This window comes from Rana temporaria, chromosome 4, assembly GCF_905171775.1.
Source record: "Rana temporaria chromosome 4, aRanTem1.1, whole genome shotgun sequence".
Classification (NCBI taxonomy): domain Eukaryota; kingdom Metazoa; phylum Chordata; class Amphibia; order Anura; family Ranidae; genus Rana; species Rana temporaria.
The window spans coordinates 148655104-148681369 of record NC_053492.1 but is presented as its reverse complement, the minus strand read 5'-3'; the positions used below and the strand labels follow the sequence as shown (position 1 = coordinate 148681369).

At 40.3% G+C, this 26266-nt stretch overlaps 1 protein-coding gene across 1 annotated transcript in view; it reads right to left on the bottom strand.

Moving 5' to 3' along the window:
* Nucleotides 1-24290, bottom strand: part of LOC120936665 (mediator of RNA polymerase II transcription subunit 12-like protein) — a 42778-nt gene extending 18488 nt beyond the window's left edge. Inside the window, exons 1-3 of the mRNA XM_040349184.1 lie at nucleotides 24025-24290; nucleotides 19047-19200; nucleotides 1184-1246 (exon numbers count right to left, since the gene is read on the bottom strand). Coding sequence (XP_040205118.1) covers nucleotides 1184-1246; nucleotides 19047-19200; nucleotides 24025-24224 — 417 coding nt within the window. The 5' untranslated portion in view covers nucleotides 24225-24290. The remainder of the gene's footprint in view (nucleotides 1-1183; nucleotides 1247-19046; nucleotides 19201-24024) is intronic.
* Nucleotides 24291-26266: the final 1976 nt, after the last annotated feature.

Here is a 26266-nt window from a genome sequence, read left to right as displayed (position 1 = left end):
TGTCTATAAGTCCCCAATGATTAATATAGTAGATACAGCAACATGGGGAAAAAAATAAAGTATAAATCCATCTTTAGGAGCATGTTACACCCATATTTAGGGTGTAACAGGCTCCTCTCTGTAAAAGCAGGCAGGGGATCTTCTCCCTGCACCAGCTGTCACATTTGAAAACAGCATGGCTGGGATTTCACTCATACAGGCTTGTTATTCATTCACAGATTCCCGTGAATTAATTAACTACAAGTACCTTCATCCGCCGTAGTAGACGGCTTGTAGTTCTCAATGAACTGCGATGGCGGCTCTGTTGAGCGCTCTCATAGTTCATTGATTTTTCCTGATGTTCAGTGACAGGAGGTATGGACAGACAGCTGACTGAGAGTCTGCAGTATCCTGGCATTGCACCCGCAATGCAAATAATAAGTGTACTTTTTTTTTTTACCTGCAAACCAATGTACATTTATTTTAAATAAGGTGAACGAAACTAGAATCTATTAGTTGTAGTTGTAAAGGCTGACTTTTTTTTTTTACCTTCAACTTTTGAATAAAGATAAATAAATAAATAAATAAATAAATAAATAAAGTATATTTATAGGAAAAACCGTTCCTTGTTTTAGAGTGGGGAACAGGTATACCCCCTGACAGGCTTTAATTGCTATCTGTATCCCCATTGAAGACATGCACCCTTATATTTGCACTGGTGACCAATGTTGGAATAAAAATGGGGAGAAATATCAAATATTTTTGCATTGTCCCTAGAACAGCAATAAAGGGGACATTTTTCAATGAGGAAACCTGTTCTGAGTAAAAGCAGGAAATTACCCCACTTTGGGGGAGTGGGGAAGAGTAGCAGGGTTGTGCCTTGCCATACTAGGCTATGGGGCTGTGTGTTTTTATTGATACACACTGTGTAAGGAGACAACTGAAGTCCCTGCATGCAAGAGTGACTCCATAGCATGCTGAAGTGCTTAAATTAACCAAAGGTTTAAAATCCCTTTAGCCCTTTCTGTTACCCTATCCAAAACATAAAAAAAAAGTGTTGGCTATATATACACTTTGATTAGATCCATTCTAAAAATGTGTCACAGTGGAGTGCGATTTCATATCCTGATCCTAAAATAGATATTTTTTGTTTATAATGTAAAGATACATCAATATAAATATGAAAAATATACACTGTACTTACCAAAGGCTGTTGTGCTTGCATGGCTTGAAGACCAATGGCTTGCTGGGAATGTTGTTGCTGCAGCTGAAAAAAATATGCATAAAAAGTCTTTAGACACCAACTTCTTTTCATTCACCATCCACTTATCACACATATTGACAGTAATCTAATCTGATTATATGCTGCCTGCCCTGACCATAGTACCATCTTCAGGATTCCACTTGCCCACTGCCGGACAGGATCTCGAAACCGTTTACTGGATCATGCTTGCCCACGGCATGCCGTGACCTTGGACTATCGCACTGCTGCTCTCTAGCAGTGCCACAGGCTTTGCCCCCGGAAAAAAGTCACGTATGACGAAACATGTCAAGCGGAGCTACGCACTGATGCCGTCACATCCTACGTGACCCCGGAAGTGCGGGTGTATTTGTTTCTGTTTGCTGGCAAGCAAATCTTTTATCATGGCTCATGTTTTAAACAATTGTAAGTCGTTTGGCTTTTTTAATAAAATAGTTTATGCAATATCACACTACTGAAGCTATTTTTCTATCTACAACCCAGAGGCGATTCAGTTCGCATGTGCCGCGCTATATAAGTTTTTCATTCATTCATCCATTCACAACCCCATTTAGTCAAGACTGATCGGGATATCCTAACGGGCGTGTTCCAGTGACCTATAGAAGGCCTTATCACTCACCTTACCCTGCAGAGGTTTATTTGTAAGCGTGTTTGACCACTCTAGAAATAGATGGTCCACTTTATCTGGTAAGAGTCCCCATTAATAAGGTGATGGGTTTCACAGGAGGATTTTCTTTACCTTTGGTGGCGGAACTTCTTTTAAATACTTATCCTTTTTAGACTCTCTCATATATAATCACATGGATTAACTTCCTGCACACCTTTCAGAACTGATCACATTTTATATAGATGTTACATGGACATTTTGAATTTCAATGTGGTTTATTATTGTGTAAGATCACTGATATTAATTTACGTTTTATGTGTAATTTTTTATTTATTTATTTCTATTTCGCATTTGATGATTCATATACTGATTAGCGCAACTTTTTTGTTTATTAGAATGATTGGAATGCCCTTGGCCCTGATACTTTAAAGTAAACAAGGTAAACTCCTTAGCAGGGAAAAGGTATGGGTAATTGCATACTGATCTCATGGTACCACCAGGGCATCTGTTACATCTGCTGTCAGGTCCCACGACCTGGAGACAAATCTGTACAACTTTTTGTTAAACTAAGAAGTTAGCAAATCCACATCTGGCATCCACAAAGCAGACATATGTCTTGGAACATCTCCTGATAAAGTGCCCAGTCCCCTGGGTATAAACATTGTCTGCTGAGAAAATCTGCCTCCCAAGTTTACACCCCAGGAATGTGCCCTGCAGTGATCCCTGGAACATTAAACTCTGCCCAGGACAAAATACTCCACCTCCATTGCCACTGCAATACTCCTAACACTTCCTGATGAAGAACTGCCTGTAACTCTAGAATGTTATTTGGGGACATTGATTCTTCCTGAGTCCAATGACCCTATACAGCAAGAAGCCCCAGAACGATGCCCCAACTCAGAATACTGACATAATTTGTGACAATCTTCCATTGTAAGGGGAGAAAAAAATTGGCAGCTGTGAATTCTGGGGACAGAAGCCATCATGACAAAGAATTTGATCTGAGGATGTAACCCTTCCACCTTGTTCCGAGACAGATTGGATTTGTTGCACACCATGAGAATGTTCCATTGCAAGGCCCTTGAGTGGAATTGACCAAATGGAAGGTAGATATCATCAACCCCAGGACCTGCATTCCACTCTGCATGGATTACTGATGCTGGGACTAAGATTGCTGTACCTCACTCTGCTTTGTCAACTTCCCTTGGGGCAGGAAGATTTGAAGGGTATACAAAAAGAGGCCCAAGTACTAGTGATGACTTATCAATGTTCAGGATCCATCTAAAGTCCTTTGGGTGATTGACAAATTGGAGTTCAATGCCAGGGAGGTCTGCTCTTGCAGCAAGAGATTGTCCAAGAATTTATGATTGAAACACGTCAGAGACAAGAGAACTGGTACAGGCACATTTGTGAAACTTTCTGGGTTAAGGAAAGGCCAAAAGGAAATTCAAAAGATGATTGTCAGCCACAGCAAAAGTGCAAAGTTGCTGAAATATGGGAAGATGTGAAAGCAAGAATTTTACTAAAGCATTTAATACTGTACCATTTAGGCATATAAAAAAATGTATGTATATAGGAAAGTGGTTACATGAGTAGTAATAAATAACAAATTCTCTAAATGTTGTGAGTGGTGTGCCCCAGGGTACTGCCTGGGAGACAATGCTATTCTATCTGTTTATTAAAGATATAGAGATTGGAATTAAAAGCTCTGTTTCAGTGTTTGATACCAAAATATGCAGGAAAATACATTTGGCACATGATGTGGCCTCATTACAGTAAGACCTTGAGAAATGTAAAGTTATGTACGTGGATGCCAAAAATACACATGCAAAATACACATTAGGAAGGGCTTCCCTGCAGCATACTAAGTTAGAAAAATACTATCATGCAATATAAATGGTATACATTCAAGACATAAATAAACAATTCTACCCCTTTAAACTCTGGTTGGTGCTCATTTTGAATATGCAGTTCAGTTTTGGTCATCAATTCTCAGGAAAGACATTGTTGAATTAGAAAGAGCTCAGTGAAGGAAAACAAAATGAATATGAGGTATGGAAAACCTCAGCTATGAGGATCAATTACAGAGATTACAGTTATTCACTCTAGAGCCGGGGTGTCAAATTCAATTTCATTGTGGGGCGCATCAGCATTATAATTGCCCTCAAAAGGGCCGGTTGTATCTGTAAGATTAGATGTCCAGCGCATCCCCTCCCCTTACATTAGATGTCAAGAGCCACCCCATTATCAGAAGTTGAGTCCCCCACTCTCCCTTACATCACAGTGTACCCCCTTTCCTCATGCTATTGCTGGGAAGAAGCCGGATGCATTGCTTGAAAGTAAAAAGTAAGGGTATGGAGGAGGACCAGAGGAGGGCTGGAGCTTTCCTGCAGCTGCAGGAGAGGTGCGAGGGCCACAGGAAATGGCCTGGAGGGTATGTACTTGTTTTTTTTAACATAATCATTACACTATTCTGTCTGTCTACCTTGCAGACATTAATTTTAGCCAAAAAAATGTTTTTCCTTTACAACTCCTTTGAATTAATTGTAAAGTCTTGTTTAAAAAATAAAATAAAATAAAAATAATAACAAACATGTTATACATACCTCCTCTGCACAGTTGGTTTTGCACAAAGCAGCCCGGATCCTCCTCTTCTCGGGTCTCTCATCGCTGCTCCTGGCCCCTCCCTCCTGTCGAGTGCCCCCACAGCAAGCAGCTTGCTATAGGGGCACCCAATAAGTCACAACTCCCTGTGTCCATTCAGACAAAGAGCCCTGGGCCCGCCCCCTCTCTCCCCTGATTGGCTAACTGACTTTGATTGACAGCCTCTGTAGACAATGGTGACGCTGTTGTGTCTCAACCAATCAGGAGGAGAGTCCAGGATGTCTAATACACTTGTGGACATCGCTGGACAGATCATGTAAGTAATTAGGGGGTGCTGGGGAGGCTGCTACACACAGAATGATATGTATCTTAATGAATAGAATGCACTAAGATAAAAAAAACTTTCTTCCTTACAACTCCTTTAAGATTGCATATGATTACAATGTACAGTAATATCAAAGGTGACTCCAGTAACTGTAGTAAACGGATTACCCAAAGGTCCCTGAAAAGGACTCGCAGCCATAATTTGAGGTAAGAAAAAAAGAGGTTTAACCACTTAAGGACCGCCTCCTGCAGATATATGTTGGCAGAATGGCACGGCTGGGCACAAGCACGTACCTGTATGTTCTCTTAAAGTGCCCAGCCGTGAGTCGCGGGCACGCCTACGGTGCACTCCCGCGACCCGGTCCGAAGCTCCGTGACCTCGGCCGCGGGACCCGATTGACGCTGGAGTCCTGCAATCGGTCCCCGGAGCTGAAGAACGGGGAGAGCTGTGTGTAAACACAGCTTCCCCGTTCTTCACAGTGGCAGCTTCATTGATCGTGTGTTCCCTAATATAGGGAAACACGATCAATGACGTCACATGTCCAGCCCCGCCCCCCTACAGTAAGAAAAACATATGAGGTCACACATAACATCTACAGCGCCCCCTAGTGGTAACTCCCAAACTGCAATTGTCATTTTCACAGTAAACAATGCATTTTTATAGCATTTTTTGCTGTGAAAATGACAATAGTCCAAAAGATGTGTCAAAATTGTCCGATGTGTCCGCCATAATGTCGCAGTCACGAAAAAAAAACGCTGATCGCTGCCATTAGTAGTAAAAAAATAATAATAAACATGCAATAAAACTATCACCTATTTTGTAAACGTTATACCTTTTGCGCAAACCAATCGATAAACGCTTATTACGATTTTTTTTACCAAAAATAGGTAGAAGAATACCACCAAAAGAAAGCTCTATTTGTAGGGAAAAAAGGACGCCAATTTTGTTTGGGAGCCACATCGCACGACCGCGCAATTGTCAGTTAAAGCGACGCAGTGCCGAATCGCAAAAAATGGCCAGGTCCTTGCATACCCGCATAAAGGTCCAGGTCTTAAGTGGTTAACATTAGATTTTGGAAAGGGTTCTTTACTATTATAGCAGGAAAAGTGTGAAACTCTCTCCCCAATCAGTTGAGTGTCAATGTCAGCATCTCCAAATTCCTGCTTAGAGATTTTATTAGTCAGCCAAAGCCTGAGAGATAAAAGCGGAGAAAAAATGGATTGATGAGTCCACCAAGGTATAAATAGTAGGGATGCACCGGTACCATTTTTTTTACAAGTACGAGTACCAATACTTTTTTTTAGTACTCGCTGTTACCAATTACTGATCACCTACCACAACTGTTTTATTTATACTTCAGCTGTCAGCAACGATACAAAGCATTGAAAACGTATTTGCACAATTAAAAACATGTTTATTCTTTTAATTTTACGCTTTTTTTAATGTGAAATGTGTAAATATACACTATGTTGTCAAAAGTATTGGGGCGCCTGCCTTTACACACACATGAGCTTTATTGGCATCCCAGTCTTATTCCATAGGGTTCAATATTGAGTTGGCCCACCCTTTGCAGCTATAACAGCTTCAACTCTTCTGGGAAGGGTGTCCACAAGGTTTAGGAGTGTGTCTATGGGATTGTTTGACCATTCTTCCAGAAGTGTATTTGTGCAAGGTCAGGACTTTGTGTAGGCCAGTCAAGTTCCTATACCCCAAACTCACTCATCCATACTATATTGCCAAAAATATTAGGCCACCCCTGCAAATAATTTGGTGGAGGGGGAATTATGGTGTGGGGTTATATTTCAGGGGTTGGGCTTGGCCCCTTAGTTTCAGTGAAGGGAAATCTTAAGCTGTCAGCATTCCAAGACTATTTGGACAATTTCATGCTCCCAACTTTGTGGGAACAGTTTGGGGATGGCTCCTTCCTATTCCAAAATGATTGTGCATCAGTGCACAAAGCAAGGTCCATAAAAACATGGATGAGTGAGTTTGGGGTGAAGGATCTTGACTGGCCTGCACAGAGTCCTGACCTCAAAAGAACACCTTTGGGATGAATTAGAGAGGAGACTACAAGCCAGGCTTTCTCATCCAACATCAGTGCCTAACCTCACAAATGCGCTTCTAGAAGAATGGTCAAACATTCCCATAGACACACTCATAAACCTTGTGGACAGCCTTCCCAGAAGAGTTGAAGCTGTTATAGCGGCAAAAGGTGGGCCAACTCAATATTGAACACTACGGACGAAGACTGGGATGTCATTAAAGTTCATGTGCGGATAAAGGCAGGTGTCCCAATGCATTTGACAATATAGTGTATGGTAAAGGTGTAAAAATATCAATAAACAATGCAAACAAAAAAAGTTTTAATTATTAATAGTTTAGAAAACTGAAGCGAAGAAAAAAAAATCAGCAGGAAAATAATAATTACATGGAGGAGAATAAGGCGTTAATTACCAGAACATTTAATAAAAATACATTTAATAAAAAAACAAAACATTTTTTTTACTTGACAGGTTGCTTTAACCACTTCTGCCCCGGAATGTTTCACCCGCTTCCTGGCCTTTTTTGCAATTTGGCACTGCACTATTTTTACTGGTAATTGTGCATTTCTGCAACACTGTACTCAAACAAAAATTCTGTCATTTTTTTCCCACAAATAGAGCTTTCTTTTGGTCGTATTTGATCACCTCTGTGATTTTTATTTTTTGCACTATAAACATAAAATACCGACAATTAAAAAAAAAAAAATCTAATTTTTATTGCATCTACAAACTATGGGATATTTTTATGGCATTTTTATTTTTAATAGTAATGGTGGCGATCAGTGATTTTAAACAGGACTGTGACATTGTGGCGGACAAATAGGACACTAATGCCAGGTACACACGGTCGGAATTTCCAACAACAAATGTTCGATGTGAGCTTGTTGTCGGAAAAATCCGACCTTGTGTATGCTCCATCGCACATTTGCCGTCGGAATTTCCGACAACAAAACTTTGAGAGCTGGTTCTCATATTTTCCGACAACAAAAGTTGTTGTCGGAAATTCTGACCCTGTGTACACAATTCAACGCACAAAAATTCTATGCATGCTCGGAATCAATCCGATGCATGCTTGGAATCATTGAACTGAATTTTTCTCGGCTCGTCCTAGTGTTGTACGTCACTGTGTTTTTGACGTTTGGAATTTCCGACAACAATTGTGTGACCGTGTGTATGCAAGACAAGTTTGAGCCAACATCCATCGGAAATTTATCCACGGTTTTGTTGTCGGAATGTCCGATCGTCTGTACTCGGCATAAGTGACACTTTTTAGTGACCAGTGACACTAATACAGTGATCAGTGCTAAAAAAATGCTCTCTCACAGTACTAATGACACTGGCAGGGAAGGGGTTAACGTCAGGAGCGATCAAAGGGATAAGTGTGCTCCTAGGGAGTACTTTCTAACTGTGTGGGTGATGGCTTAACTGGAGGAAGATAAACATCCATATGTCTGCCTAGCAGAAACACAACATCTCCATCTTCCTCTCTGACAGTGGTCTGCGTTGTTTACATAGGCAGACCACCGTTCTCCGCTTTATTAAATGTATCAACAATGTTGTTGATAAACATTGCCCAGCTCCTTTTTTTTTTACAGCTCCAATTGGCGGGACTTTAGTTTACCTCTGCTGAAGAAGTCCTGTTCCTTGGGACGATACGCGTGCGGGGGGCTTTCATTTGATGTCAGGACAGCCACCTACCTGGTCTTTTAAATGTTGTACGCTCAATTTCCATGCACTAGGACATAGTGCTTTATTTGTGAGTACCATATCTTTTTAATAAATTTTACTGTTACTGTGATCATACGGAGAGCACTATGTGTCTGCTTTATACCTTTCCATGACACCATCCCACGTGAGAGTGTATCGGATGACCATCCATCCTCGGGAGTCGTTTGGAGAAAGGGACCATCCGAGGAGGCACCGTTATATCTATACCCCCCTCAGTTGAGGGACAGCGCTTTTGACCTGCTGCTCACACACAGGTCCATTCGTTCAGGTGAGCGGCTTGCACTTCTATTTAAGGATATCTGTTTGCTGTGTCTTAAGGAGTTTTGCATCTGAACACCTCAGTGAGGTTCCAGGAGTCAGTTTAACCCTTTCGTCACTTCGATTGATCATTTTTTGGACTTACCTTTTTTATTGTATCATGTTTTGTGTGTTTTGTTTGTAGCGCTGCACTGCTTTTTCTATACAGCTCTAATTGGCGGGACTTTAGTTTACACTTCAGTTGGCAACAGGGGAAGCCCACTGACAGCTAAATTAAGTCATCCGTTGTTAAGGACGCGGCAGCCCCACTCCTTAACAACCAATAATTGTCACCTTTTTTCTTTAAAATTTCATCTGTCAGTGGGGGAATGCCACTATCAACTGACAGAACTGAGCCTGAAAGTATTGGTTTCAGGTTTTGGAGCATTTGCATGAGTACGATACTCATACAAATGCTTAGTATCGCCATCGGTATCAACATAACCCTTAAAACTGCATTAACTTTTGTCAGTAAGTACCTTAAAGGATGAAGCATCCTGTTTAGAAATAGTCAAAGCTCTGTTAAGGTGGGACACAGGTAGTCGACCATGGGAGGTGTAAATCATTTCTGGACAAAATCCTTTGTAAAAGGGATAGAGTGCCAGGTACTACTTGGGGGCAATGTATTGTTTGTCTAGGAGCATGAAAAAGCATGGGGGGGGTCACAAATGACCCCCATGACAAGTGGATACAATTAGTATAAAAGGCACAATTCTGCCTAGTGCCAAGCTTGACCTTGTACACAATGCTAAATAGATGATATGGGTTTGTCCACTGTACTAAAAACCAGTCAAAAAGTATACCCAATCTCCCTAGGAATACCAGCCTAAAGAACACCAAGAAATTATCCAGGCTATGGAAAGTTACCACTGTTACTGCAGGTGGAGCACTAGAGCCATAATCTGCTGCCCAACAATGTGTTCTTGAAAGAGGGCTGTATGGGGTGCTTGTCAGCCAATGTCACATGGAACTATCGTCAGTGTAAAGAAAAAAATGTAGTCCTGGAAGTGATGGTTTGACCCCACTGAGCCCTGATCTCAATATTATAAATTCTGTCTGGGATTACCTGAGGAAACAGAGGGATTTTAGGTAGCCTACACCCACCGAAGATCTGTGAGTAGTTCTCCAAGATTTTTGGAACAACCTACTTGCCAAGTTCCTTCAAAAACTGTGTGCAATTGTACCTGGGCTGTGATGTCACAGCTGTGCAACGCATTTACAAGCTTGCGTGGAACCACTAACCACTACCTGAACCCACATCTTGATAAATGGTCTTTTTACTGACCCCACCTGACCTCGATGTGCCATACCTGGACAACTGAAGGAGAACTTGCTGTGCTCAGCCATCCCACCCTATCCTTCCTGGATCTGATGTGGTGCCAGCTAAACAGACCTTCTGTGACTTGCAGTCCCATCTCTTCAGGCCAGACACGGATCTGAACACAACTCTACTTTTTCTCCATGTGAGTGGATATTGTTGTTTTAATAAATGTTTTTATGATACATACTCAGAGGCGCCCCTTTCCTTGTTTTTCTCCTAGCTCACTGGAACCCGCTTCTGGTCTTCTTGGTGGCTGCCCTGACAGACCCATTGGTATATATGTTCATGTGTAATATATATATATATATATATATATATATATATATATATATATATATATATATATATATATATATATTCATATCCCTGCTCTTTGGACTACTGGAAACTACACACTATTATATTGAGGTATCTTTGCATTGCGCCTTCTTACTTGTTAAAATAATCGTATATCAGGCAAGAAAGGGACAAGGTTCCTGTCCCAAAACTCCAGCAACTGGTCTCCTAAGTTCCCAGATGATTATAGAGTGTTGTTAAAAGATGAGTAGATGTTGTACCTTGGTAAACATAGCCCTGTCCCAACTCTTTTTGAAACATGTTCCTGTCATCAATTGCAAAATTACCTTATTTTTTTTCCTTAAATGGTACATTTCTTCGTTTAAACATTCTTATTTATTGACATTTTTCATTGAAGAAGGAATTACAATTTACAGTGTATGATCCTATCCTTCCTGGATCTGATGTGGTGCCAGCTAAACAGACCTTCTGTGACTTGCAGTCCCATCTCTTCAGGCCAGACACGGATCTGAACACAACTCTACTTTTTCTCCATGTGAGTGGATATTGTTGTTTTAATAAATGTTTTTATGATACATACTCAGAGGCGCCCCTTTCCTTGTTTTTCTCCTAGCTCACTGGAACCCGCTTCTGGTCTTCTTGGTGGCTGCCCTGACAGACCCATCGGTATATATGTTCATGTGTAATATATATATATATATATATATATATATATATATATATATATATATATATATATTCATATCCCTGCTCTTTGGACTACTGGGAACTACACACTATTATATTGAGGTATCTTTGCATTGCGCCTTCTTACTTGTTAAAATAATCGTATATCAGGCAAGAAAGGGACAAGGTTCCTGTCCCAAAACTCCAGCAACTGGTCTCCTAAGTTCCCAGATGATTATAGAGTGTTGTTAAAAGATGAGTAGATGTTGTACCTTGGTAAACATAGCCCTGTCCCAACTCTTTTTGAAACATGTTCCTGTCATCAATTGCAAAATTACCTTATTTTTTTTCCTTAAATGGTACATTTCTTCGTTTAAACATTCTTATTTATTGACATTTTTCATTGAAGAAGGAATTACAATTTACAGTGTATGATCTATGTGATTTGCAAATCGTTGCATTCTGTTTTTATGTAGATTTTACACAGTGTCCCAACTTTTTGGGAATTAGAGTTTAATTTTTTTTCAGCTGTCCCTCCTCTGAGGTAATGTCCCTCTTTGGAATAAAACATCTCTCTTTTTCTGTTCTCTCTAAATGTCCCTCTTTTAAACCCCGTTCACGCCAGTGTGATTTGTCATTTGATTTGACAGTTCCAAATCGCATGACAAGTCGCACCCCATTGTCAGCAATAGACATGTGCACAATGAAATATTTTGTTTCATAATTTCGTTTTCGTCCGAAAAATAAATTTATTTAGTTACAATGTACTCACGAAATTCATTTTTATTTATTTTGTTTTATGTTAAAAAATGCTTTCGTCCGAAAATCCAAATGAATTAAGGTTGAATCTGTCATTGAAGGCTTATGGTGTCTGTCGAATGTTCTAAGAAGATTCAACGGAATCTTTAAAAAAAAAAAAAAAGATTTGACAGAGCAGCGAAACTGTACGTACATTTCCGGTCGAATGTTCCCCCTACAAGCTATAGTAGAATTCTAATGTTGTATGACTAATAATAATTATATTTATTAATTATTATTACTAGTCAACCAACATTATAATTCTTCTATAGCTTATGGGCAGAGCATTTCCGGTTTAAATATTTTATTGAAGATTGCACAATATAATACATATTGGTTATACAAATTTTAAATTAAGTAGTTGTATATATATATATATATATATATATATATATATATATATATATATATATATAACTTTTATCTTCTCTACAATTGTGTAAAAAGAAATATAAAACTAGTATACGATAAGAACTTTTTGTCAAAAATAAATAAATATAATATATAAAATAGAATAATAATGAACTAAGATAATTTAAGAAGTACCAATTGTGTACTTATAAATTATAGTATAATTTTAAACATGCAAAGGATAAGATAAATCAGATTAAATAAACAAACTGTCAGGGGACAGTCGAGATCAGCTTATAGCATAACAGGGGCCAAGATCCGGCTAGGTGGGTTGGCGCGTCCTGAAGTGAAGAGAAAGGTCATCAACTGTCTAGAATTCAGGTATGAAAAGCAAACAGAATCTACAAGTGGTAGAATCATAAGAACTTGTATTGTTTGTGGTGTGAGTATATCTAATCAAGTAAATAGTAATGGATTATGTAAATCTGTATGATATTTGCATAATTCATAGGGAGAAAAAATAAATAAAAACGGGGGGTAGAAATGGGGAATACTCCAGAGGGTGATGACAATAATGTGATTATATTGGAATAGGAGGTGATCTAAGGTTTGTATTTAAGTCAAAATGTAAGGTCAAAGCCTTGCGGTAAGTCATGATTTATCCATGGGCTCCATAATGTTTTGAATTTAGAAATTTTGTCCAGATAAATCGCTTCTGTTTTGGCGTGAATCATTGCCTGGTTAATTCTATGTTTGGCCACTACAATACATAAAGTGGAAATTTTCCATGCTGCAGCAATTGATATAACAGAAGTTTAAATTGTCGAATAATAATGTTTTGAGGTTTACTGTTCAATAGGGCTACTGTTGGATCTGGTAATAAGGTAGTGCTAAACATGGTGGATAGTAGATCAAATATTTTTGAAGATGAGAACAATAGGGCAGGTCCACCAAATATGTAGGTGTGTACCTACAGTATATCTGTGCAACCTCTAAAGCATTGAGCAGGATATTGTGGGTGAAATTTAGCAATCCTAGCTGGAACTAAGTACCATCTTTTTAGAACCTTGTAATTAGTTTCTAGAGAGGCAATGTTGGGAGTAGCAGAGTTTGTTGCTTTCCATATTTGAGGCCAATCCAAGTCTCCAGGTTGGAGATTCAAGTCAGATTCCCATTTTGATGTATATGATGGAGCATTCTCAGAGATGGGAGACAGTAGTTGTTTGTATAAGTCTGAGATTAAGCCTCGTCTGTGTGGATCAGAAATACAGGATTGTTCAAAGAGGGTGTAGCTGTCAGTGAATATGTTCTGGGGATTGTTTAGTTGTATAAAGATCTTTATTTGTAGCTATCTGAAGGTTTCTGTATATCATAGGTTTCACCAAGTTTGGGGAAGGGGATAATAGCACTGGATTCGATAAATTGGTGCATTTGTGTTATCCCTTTGTTAGACCAAGTTGAAAAGGAGGATGGGGAAGTCCAGGCAGGATAAAAAATCAGGGTTATGTAGAAAGGAGAGAAGGAGATTATGTAGGGATTGTAGTCCAAAACGGGATTTAAGTCTGTCCCATATAGCCAAGCTATGTTTGGTGATTGGATTTGAAATTTTTCGGCAAAGGGAAGGAGAAAGCCATAAGATATTTGCCAAAGAAAGAGGGTCACTCTTAGCCGATTTAATTTACACCCATAGTGGTATTTCTTTGGAGGCGTGATATTTAGGGAGTTGGACCAGTTGAGCAGCGTAGTAATATTTGCTAAAATTAGGCGTGCTCAATCCACCGTGTGTTCGGGGAGTGAATAGGGTATTTTGTGACAGGCGTGGTTTGATTTTACCCCATACAAATTGATTTACTTTGCGTTGCAGAATACGAATAAAGTAAGCTGGGACTCGAACTGGGAGGTTTCTAAAAAGATACCGTATTTATCGGCGTATACCGTGCACTTTTTTGCCCTGAAAATCAGGGCAAAATCGTGGGTGCGCGGTATACGCCGAAACCCGCTTTCCCGCGCCGAGTTTGAATACTGCGCCGGCATATACCGAGCGCAGTACACTCGTGTATCGTCGGCCAGTCTCGGCTCCTCTCGCGCTGATGTCCTGGACGTACAGGACGTCAGCGCGAGAGTTGCCGAGCCTGCCCGACGATACACGAGTATACTGCGCTCGGTATATGTCGGCCCAGTATTTAAACTCGGTGCGGGAAACGAGCGGGGAGGACGCGAGGACGCCGCAGAAGGACGCCGGACCCGACGAAGAGGACACCCGAAGCCGCAGACGGACGCGGGACCCGACGAGGCCGCCGATGGACGCCGCGCAAGACACCAAAACTGTAAGTACAAAAAATATTTTTTCCACAGGAATTGGGGCAACTTTAGGGGTGCGCGCTATACCCCGATAAATACGGTATAAGATTTTTGGCAAAATAGTAATTTTAGTGACAGTTATCCTACCCAACCAGACTAATGGTAGTGAGGACCAGTTCTTCATTATGGTGGTAAGTTGTTTTAGCAAAGGTGGGTAGTTTGCTTGATATAGATTAGCCGGATCAGCTGTGAGTGAAATACCTAGGTAAGTAATATGTGTATTTGACCAATTAAAGGGAAGGGAGTCTTGTAGTTCTGTTAGTGATTCTGAAGGAAGAGAAATATTCAAAGCTTTGGATTTTTGTGGGTTTATGTTCAGCCCTGAAATCGTGCAGAATTTACTAAACGTGTTAATTAGGTTTGGTGCTGATATTAAGGGAGATGTGAGAAATATCAAGATAACATCAGCGAACATGCATAATTTATGTTAATATCCGCCCAATTCAAAACCTTTAATGTTGATGTTTGTATGTATCATTCGTGCAAGGGGTTAGATCGCAAGGGCGAAAAGGAGTGGGGATAAAGGGCAGCCCTGCCTGGTTCCTCTTTCTATTTTTAAGGGTTCAGAGCGGAATCCTGAATATAAAACATACGTTTTTGGATTATCATATAGTGATAATATCCATTGTAAAACATTTGTTCCAAAAGCCCCATTTTTGGAGAATAGATTTTAGATAATCCCAAGATAGACTGTCAAATGCTTTTTGTATATCGATAGAGAGGAAACAGGCAGGGATGCGGCGGGTACGCGCCATATGTGCAAGGAGGGTTGCTCTCCTTATATTATCTCCTATGTGTCTAGAAGGAATGAAGCCTGTTTGATCTTTATTTATAAGTTTAAATATGGGCAGAGCATTTCACCATAAATGTCCGCTTGCTGCGATTGTATGTTTTTAGCTACTTCATGTCAAATCTTCATGTCTCTATAATGTCGAATCTTTTCTCTTTATGTCGAATCGTTTCACTCTGTCAAATCTTTTCTCTCTATGTCGAATCTTTTCTCTCTATGTCGACTCTTCTTCATGTCTCTATAATGTCAAATCTTTTCTCTCTATGTCGAATCTTTTCTCTTTATGTAGAATAATATTGGACTAATAGAGTTAAGGTTAGGCACATTCGACCGCAACGAAAACCATTTGTTTATGTCGGATCTTTCGGTTTTCGTTTTCTGCGATTTCGTTATCGTTTGTTAAAACGATAAAGAAAATACCTGAAATTCAGACGAAAATGCATTCGGACGAAAACTAATGCACATGTCTAGTCAGCAATGGAACCGTTCAAATTGCACTTGTGTCGCAGTGACGTTAACCACTTAAGCCCCGGACCATTTGTATGGTTAAAGACCGGGCCACTTTTTGCGAATCGGCACTGCGTCGCTTTAACTGACAATTGCGCGGTCATCCCAAACAAATAGAGCTTTCTTTTGGTGGTATTTGATCACCTTTGCGGTTTTTATTTTTTGTGCTATAAACCAGCATAGTAAACGCTGGTTTACGACGCAAACTCCCCCCAGCGGCGGCCGCGGTACTGCATCCTAAGATCCGACAGTGTAAAACAATTACACCTGTCGGATCTTAGGGATATCTATGCGTAACTGATTCTATGAATCAGTCGCAAAGATACTCTGAGAGATACGACGGAGTATCTGAGATACTCCATCGTATCTGCTTTGTGAATCTGGCCCATAGCTTCTACAAAATAGGGGATAGTTTTATGCCATTTTTATTAATATTTTTTTTTACTAGTAATGGCTGCGATTAGCGATTTTTGTCATGACTGCGACATTATGGTGGACACATCGGATACTTTTGACACATTTTTGGAACTATTGTAATTTTTACAGCGATCAGTGCTATAAAAATTCACTGATAATTGTGAAAATGACATTGGCAGTGAAGGGATTAACCACTAGGGGGCACTGTAGGGGGTTAAGTGTGCCCTATGGAGTGATTCTTACTGTAGGGTGGATGGGCTGTGTGTGACAAGACAGTGATCAACGCTTCCGATTACAGGAAGCGGTAATCACTGTCATTGTCACTAGGCAGAGTGGGGAGATGCTTGTTTACATCAGCATCTCCCGTTCTTCCTTACCGTGAGACAATCGCTGGTATCCCCGTCGGGCGTGCGTCCACAATGCCGCTTCCTTAAAGGGGACGTACAGGTACGTCCTTTTGCACAGGGGTGCCATGATGTCGACGTATAAGTACGGTCGGCAAGCAGTTAAAAAAGGTTCCCTCGCTACTTTTTGCCGATTTCATTACGACTTGCATAGACTTCTGTTAAACGAAGATCAAACCTCCTATCACGCAGCTTATAAACCAGTCTTTCAAGGAAGGCATAGTGCCCTCCCAGTTGAAAGAAGGCATAATCCAACCCATCTTGAAGAAACCCACCCTAGACCCCAAGGAGCCACTTCACCGCCGTCCCATAACAGGCCTAAACGTCCTCTCCAAGGTAATGGAAAAAGTAGTGGTACAACAGCTGCAACAGCATCTAGATACCCATAATCTACTTGATCCATTTCAATCGGGTTTCCGTCATACGGGACGGAAACAGCATTGCTCAAAATATGGGACGACGCTCTCGAGGCCGCAGACAAAGGAGAATCTTGTCTTCTGGTTCTGTTGGACCAAAGCGCAGCCTTCGACACGGTAGACCACAAACTGTTACTAACTCGGCTAGTTGAAGTAGCCAGAGTCGCAGAAGATGATTTATCTCGGTTCTCCTCTTTTTTGGAAAACCGATCACAAATAGTGAAATTGGGACCGTTCACTTCTGAGAAACGCACGGTATCGTACGGAGTCCCTCAAGGATCGCCACTGTCACCGGTGCTGTTTAACATCTATCTCCGTCCTCTTTTTGAAATCATTAGTAGCCAAAAACTACTTTATCACTCATATGCAGACGACACACAACTGTATTTCCGCATTTGCAATGGAAAGGATCACCATCTTAATCTAGAGACATGCCTCTCTTTGATAGAGAACTGGATGACGAAGAGTTATCTTAAACTCAACGGAGCGAAAACAGAACTTCTCCTGTTTCACGCCAAACGTATGAATCAACCTGCAACAACTTGGACACCTCCGCCCATTCTGGGCAAAATCATCACCCCTAGCGACAAAGTCAAAAGTCTCGGGGTCATCTTCGACTCTCACATGACATTGGACGCACAAATAGGGTCAGTAGTCAGCAGGTCTCACCATCTGCTGCGCCTACTTCGCAAACTTACTCCTTTTATTCCCAAAGAAGACATAGCAGCCGTTGTGGGAGCGATTGTAAACTCCAGATTGGACTATGCAAATGCCCTTTACCTCGGACTCCCAAAGTACCAAATCGCTCGTCTGCAAGTCGTTCAAAATATGGCCGCCAGACTTGAGACTGGGAAAAAAACATGGGAATCAATCTCACCTTCACTGAGAACCCTTCATTGGTTGCCTGTAAAAGACAGAATTGTTTTTAAGGCACTCTGCCTAACGCATAGATGTATCCATGGGAACGCTCCCCATTATCTGTGCGAAAAAATAAAAGCTCACAACTCCAATCGCGTTCTGCGATCCACCAACCAAAATCTGCTCCAGATACCGAAAGCCAATTACAAGTCCAAAGGAGAAAGAAGATTCGCGGTCCAGGGTCCCAGACTATGGAACGCTTTACCAACCAGCATTCGGTTGGAGGAAAACCACTTAGCATTCAGGAGAAAGATCAAGACGCATCTCTTTTGATATCAAAGAAGACAGGAACAACAAGCGCCCAGAGGCGATTTAGTTCGCATGAGCCACGCTATATAAGTTTTTCATTCATTCATTCAAGCCGCAATTAAATCGAAGGTGCAAATGGCACTGCTTGATATTATTTAGAGATCTGTATAAATAAGTGTACTATTTAATTGTCAAAGTTTTATATTGCATTAAACATTTCTTCAATCCTACAGATTACTGTACTGGTAATTTTAAATGTTAATATAAAAGTGAATATTCTTGCACTTTAATACATTGTGGGCCATGTGACCAGGGGTATGGCAAAGGTGTGTCCACTGGCTAAATGTCATGTGTTAAAGGTGTACCCTCTTTCCAAGCTATGTATTTCTATTCAGTTTCTCATTAATCTGTTTATCTATTTCAAGTCATTTATCTGGCTACAGTATATAACCAACTTTGTAATTTATTTAAGTGTAAAATATACTGTATGTGTGCACTTCAAAAATTTGTACCCCTTAATAAACAAGCTGAATGTAGACATTTTTTTTTTAAACTGTACAAAAATGGCAAGTAAAAAACTGAGTACAAAGGATTTACATTGAATATTAATCTTTCAAACAGATGGATTTAACGAAGCTGCAATTTTTGCTGGCAGTGGTGGGTGACTTATTAGGAACTCTTAATGTGTTAACAGTCTGTTCTTTCTACCTGTATAAGCCTTTGCTGGCGCATGTGCTGCTGTCTTTGTCTAGCTTGCTCTTGATTAAGTTGCACTGAGTTAATGTTCGTGTGAGGGACTTGGGTGGTTCCTTGCTCAAGACCTCCTCCAACCAAAGCATTCTGCAAAGCTGGATGAGTAAACCTGGATGAGAAAAACATGTGATGGTTAATATTGTTGAAGCTTCCAGCACGGTTCCTGTGCCTAAGCATGTAACATGCCTTGAGAGAATAGCTGTCACTCACAATTTCTCAGCTGAAATCAGGAGGAATGTCTACACCTTGTTTGCCTCTATACCATGCTATCTTAATGAATAAAACAGGTCTACTAACATTAACTTCGAAATTCCTAAACAGATTCTAAAATACATTTTGGTCCTACAAGAAAAAGTTCAGGCACACCTGTAGCGAGGAAACCAGTACTTTTCAAAGATAACCCCTGGATAGTCTAAGATAAAAATTAACCTTTCAGACACCTTCAGAAATGATAAATTAGTTAATTAATACTGACAGTTGAAAACTGTTTGGTGGTATTGTACACATAATCACTGCCATTTGCATTACCTTATTACATTAAATTACATAACTTTGGACTTACCTGTAAAATCCTTTTCTTAAAGTACATCACAACACACAGGAATTGTATACTTATGCCCTGTACACACGACCGATTTTCCTGACATGCCAAAACCTGACATTTTTCCTGACGTGATTCCTCACAAGCCTGCCTTGTATACACACGTTCAGTCAAAATAACGCATGACCAAAGCGTGGTGACGTCCAACACGTACGACGGCACTATAAAGGGGACGTTCCATTCGAATGGCGCCACCCTTTGGGCTGCTTTTGATGATCCTTGTGTTAGTAAAAGTTTGGTGAGAGACGATTTGCGCTTTTCAGCCTTGTGCTTTTCAGTCTGTTACAGCGTGACGTATGTGCTATCTCCATGACAAACGTTAGTTTTACCAGAACGAGCGTTCCCGTCTCATACTTGATTCTGAGCATGCGTGTTTTTTTCCCCTCGGAAAAGCATACACACGAGTGCTTTTCGCGACGAGAAAAAGACTGAAGGGAAACACGACAGGAATAAATAGAGCAGGTTCAAATTTTTTTGCAGGCAGTTTTCTCGTCGGGAAAACTGCTATGGAGCATACACATGACCGGTTTTCCCGACCAATCTAAAAAATTGCATTTTTTTCTTAATAATAATAATAATAATGTTTACACTTATATAGCGCCAATTGCAGCGTTGCCGCTCTGTCTAAGCGCTGATAATGGTTGTCATTATTACCCAACTCAATGGTACTCATTTTACCAACCTCGGAAGGATGAAAGGCTGAGTGGACCCTGCCAGGATCGAACCTGCAACCCTTGGGACACAGGCAATCACAGACTGCTGCAAAGGAACATTAGCCCCCTGCGCTGGGAAAACCGGTCGTGTGTACAGGGCATAAGACCATCCAAAACCCAACCCCTCATAACTGCTCTCATTCTCCACATGCCTCGCTTTAGTTAGCAAACAATAAACAGTAGGGAAAATAATTATTTGACCCCCTGCAGATTTAATAAATTGGCCCACCTAGAAAGAAATGAAGGGTCTGTAATTTTTTTTTATCATAGGTGTATTTTAAATGATAGAGACAGAATATCAACAAAAAAATCCTGAAAACACACATGATACAAATGTTATATATTGAGTTGCAGTTCAGTAAGTAAAATAATTATTTGATCCCCTAGTAACCAACAATAAATCTGGCTCCCACAGACTGGCTACAGTTTGTTCTCATGTGATACACAGATTAGTCATGTCAATTTAAGAAGGTGCTCCTAATGACCACTCGTTATGTGTATAAAAGACACCTGTCCACAGAATCTTTCTGCCATTGAAACCTCACCATCATGGGCAGGACCAAAGAGCTGTCAAAGAATGTCAGAGACAAGATATTAGACCTGCACAAGGATGGAATTTGGTGAGGAGACAACTGTTGGAGCTATTATTCGCAAATAGAAGAAATACAAAATAACCATCAATTGCCCTCTGGAGCTCCATGCAAGATTTTGCCTCATGGGGTAAGGATGATCAAAGTGACGGATCAGCCCAGAACTACACGGGAGGAGCTTGTAAATGACCTCAAGGCAGTTGGGACCACAATCACCAAACAATTGGAAATACAATACACCGCCATGGATTGAAATCCTGCAGTGCCCACAAGGTCTCCCTCCACAAGAAGGCATATGTACAGGCCTGTCTGAAGTTTGGCAATAAACATCTAAATGATTCAGATAAGGATTGTGAGAAAGTGCTGTGGTCAGACCAAAACAGAGCTCTTTGGAATTAATTTGACTTGCCGTGTTTGGAGGAAGAAAAGAACACCATCCTGTCAAGCACGGAGGTGAAAACATTAAGCTTTGAGGCTGTCTCTCTGCTAATGGTACAGGCCGACTTTGCAGCATTGAGGGGTCAATGGACGGGGCCATGTATTGTAAAATCTTGGATGAGAACCTTCTTCCCTCAGCCAGAACACTGAAGATGGGTCATGGATGGGTCTTCCAACATGACAATGACCCAAAACATACCACCAAGGCAACAAAAGAGTGTCTCAAGAAGAAGCACATTAAGGTCATGGAGTGGCCTAGCCAGTTTTCAGACCTGAATCCTATAGAAAATGTATGGAGGGAGCTAAAACTTTGAGTTGCCAAGAGACAGCCAAGAAACCTTAGGGATTTAAAAAGGATCTGTAAAGAAGAGTGGACCAAAATCCCTCCTGAGATGTGTGCAAACCTGGTAACCAATTACAAGAAATGTCTTAGCTTTTTGGTTGATATTCTATCTCTATCATTTAAAATACACCTACTGTATGATAAAACAAATTATAGATCCTTCATTTCTTTGTAAGTGGGCAAACTTGAAAAATCAGCAGGAGATCAAATTATTATTTCCCCCACTACAGTATAGGTGTGGTCACACAGAGAGAAGTGTCCGGTGCCCTATTATGTACTTCAAGAAAATAATTTGCCAGGTACTGTAAATAAAAAAATCAAATCCTGTGTTATTTATTGTACATGGATGCAGGACATAGGATTGGTATTTTTAGACCATTGGGAAGCAAAATTAACAGAGTAGCAGGGTTAAAAACTTGCAACACTTTATTTGTAAAGTAGAGCATAATTTACAGGATGTAGACTGTATTAGGTTCATCATGCAGAGATATGATGTGTCAACATGGCAAGATGGAAAAAAAACGATTGATGTGGTCAGTATGCCCAGTATTAAGCACAAGACCAGCCAGATGATGGTGAACCTAAGGGCTTGTTCACACTTGACTACATTTCTAATGCTTAACAAATTCTCCTATAGCATTGGTATGGGTGTTAGACTTGCATTAAACATCTTTAGTGTGGGAGTTAGACTGGCGTTTTACAAGCATTAATGACGAGTTAAAAACACCCTATGGGCAGTTTTGAAGCGTTTGATGAGTGCTAAGGCACATTAAAACCGCTTCACAAATACCTATTCCAATACAGGAAATAAACTAATCTTAACGACCCGCAAGCACACCACAACTGCATGCCAGAGCATTTGCAAAGTGTTGCCATAGACTTGAATGGGAGATGTTGAAAGGCTTCAAACGCCTCCTTACTCGACATGAGGCTTAGGCCCTGTACACACGATCAGTCCAAACTGATGAAAACGGACTGAAAGACCGTTTCATCGGTTAACCGATGAAGCTGACTGATGGTCTGATGTGCCTACACACCATCAGTTAAAAAAACGATCAAGTCCATCGCGGTGACGTAAAACACAACAAAGAAAAATGAAGTTAAATGCTTCCAAGCATGCGTCGACTTGATTCTGAGCATGCGCGGGCTTATAACCAATGCTTTTGCATACTAACCATCGGTTTTGAACGATCGGTCAGGCGTCCATCGGTCAAATTTTAAAGCAAGTTCTATTTTTTTTGACCGAAGGATAACTGACCGATGGCGCCCACACACGGTCGGTTTGGACCGATGAAACGGACCTTCAGTTCATTTTCATCAGTTTGGACTGATCGTGTGTACAGGGTCTTAAATTTTAAAGCAATGCAATGCTAACACTTCATGTTTTGAACGTGTAAACAGCACTGTGTGCTGTTCATTGTATCATAAGCATTTTTAATGCCTCTCACACAACTGTGGTTTTAAAAGCCAGTGTGAACTTAATAGAATTTACCTAATACAGTCTACCTCCTGGTAAATGATACAATTGGTTACAAATTTACTCTGTTTGCTTTGTATGTTACTGGCTGGATCACTCACTCATCTGTTGGAGGAGCTGCAGGATTGATTTGTACTCCTGAAGTTTCATTCACTTGCTGACTTGTGGATATATCATGAACAATAAAGTGAAGGGAGCTGTTTTACTGAGGGCCTGATACCATCTTTTATTGCTTAGACCACTGGGATGTCCAAAAGGAATCCCATGAGGGATGGGCAACACAAAAAGTCATCCCCTAACAAGACAAGTTAATGATCCTTACAGGGCTTTCCGACCAAAGCCAGCATTCACTGAGGCCTGAACATACACCTATTAAAACTTAGCAAATGTGTGAGCAGAAGAACAGGTGACAGCATTGCCTGATGCTGAAATGCCCAAGAAGCACCAACACTTCTAACAGAGTAAGTCTTTACATGGAATGGGGGAAACCTTTTCTCCTCAGGTCATATGCTTGCTGGACTGGCCAAATTTCAACCTATGTATGGCCGGCTTTGGGGTCTTAAAAAGTTCTTTAGCCAGACATATAGTATAACAGCCAGGAAGCTAGTACTTCCAGAAGAAGCCCAACAATCATAGCCCTCCCAGTTTCTCTCATAACAGGCCTACAAGCTTTAGGAACACCAAAACTAATCAGTAAACAGTAGGAAGAGTACTGTTCTGTCTATCCGTTTACCTGTAATACTCTTTGGTAAAATTCCAGTGGGATCTTACCGTTGATTACTTGCCATGGACTGTATATAGGTGGCTCCCTGCTGTTGCAAGTATCCACTGGGCTGTTGCTGCATCTGTCGTAGCCGTTCTACTAGGTCAGAGCTTGGAAGAGCAGTGGCATTGGTCCGTGGATTATAACTAGGTGAAAGTAATATATTGCCACTTTGATGCTGCTGCACTGGCACCTGGGTGCCATACATTGTATACCCATGTGGAAAGGGCTGAAACACAATAATGCATATATATAAGTAATGTTAAAGTAAAGCATAGCTCTGTAATGTATAGATTTTTTTAGTATATTAATTGTGTTCTGTTATTATTAATGTGTTATGTGTTTAAATAAAAAATAAAATAATAATCTATGAATAAAATGTATATATACTGTAGATTATGTGATTTCTAAGCACAGTAGTGCATGCAGATTTGAAGGTAACACTCTGATAAGGCTGTTGTGTTAGCCTAGCTTATTTGGCTATATAAGCTATGCCAAATGACTGCCCATGCAGATGCTTTACCAATTCTAGTGATTGTAAAATTACATTGAATAATACATTTTTATTATCAGTTTACTGGATATGGCACCTACACAACATACAGTACCACACAGCATATACAGCACAGTGGACACGGTATCACACACCATACCCAGCACATGTGGCATGTAGCAGTACACACCAAACATGACATGGCATAAAACAGCACAAACTATACCCAGTAGTCGACAAGGTACATGGAAGCACACACCATACCAAACACACTAGACATGGCACTTAGCAGCACACGCGTTTCAAAGTACAGTAGACATGGCACATAGCAGCATATACCGGTACTATACCCAACACCAGAGATAGCACACAACATTACACAACATACCCAGTACACTAGACAGGGCACATAGAAGCATACAGTATGCCCAACACAACAGACATGACACATATCAACATCATCAACACCATATCCAAAACACTAGACATGGTACATAGCAGTACACACCACACTAGAGATAGCAGCTAGCAGCATCCCACCATACTCAGCACACTAGACATTGCACATAACAGCAATTTCCCTATGCTTTGTTGACAATATGGTGAGTTAGGTTTGGTCTACACAGTTTCTGAACTACAAAGGCAAGATAGTGCAGAATTTATTACAAAACAAGAATTGTCACTTCCGGTTTCGGCAACCAGACAACCTATATATAGAGTAAAGCGTGTTGCATTATGTGATTTCGTTTTTTTCAATTAAAGATTCATATTCAATATGCTTTACGAAAGCATTCCTCTAATAGCACTGTAATGTAATTACTTACTTTGCTCCACTGTGAAAATTCTCAAATAAATGACAACATTTTGTCTTTATACAGTAGATAGACAAACCCTTAGTGCAGATCACATCATGTATTAATAACATGAATAATGCTGCAGAGAACCTTCAATGTTTGGAGGAAAAGACATAACATGCTCCTCAACCTCCTGGAACATTTTTATCATTGAAATTAAATAAAACAATAGCTGCAGTAGAGGAATACCCCTGGTTTTTATATGCATGGTTGGTAATCACAACACATTTAAACAGACACACTATTAAAAAAAAAAAAAAAAGTTATTATGACTACCACTAGATTCTGTTTCAAGAAATGGGTACACTTTGCTAGTTTTTCATATTTTCATGTGTAAGTAATGTACATTTCTCATATATAAAATAAAAACAATAAGGTGTCTATTGTTTTATTGCACCTGAAATGTTAGCATAAAATGGGTTAGAAGGGCAGGGCAAGCTTTTCTAGACATCTGTGTCCTTACACAGCATTGATATGTTCAATCATTGTAGACAATTTTTCAAAACCCTAACCAAGACAAGCACCCCCCCCCCCCCCCCCATCTATCACACATATATCCATCTCTCTCTCTCTCTCTCTCTCTCTCTCTCTTACTCTCTCTCTCCCTCTCTCTCTCTCTCTCACTCTCTCTCTTGCTCTCTCTCTCTGTCTCTGGCTTAGTATTTCTTCCTAATATAAGTTAGGAACAAACTATAGACTATAACATTATAAAATCCATAAATTCATTTGATTGAATTTTCTTAATCACGGCAGTGTTTCATGCAGCAAGATCACATCACGGTCAAAAAAATATCCAAAATGGTACATACTGTAGACTAGCTGATATATGTATTTGCTTATTTAGTATGTGTCCTGTACGGCATTGGATTTACCTGTGCTTGCTGAATGCCTGGATAAGGCTGG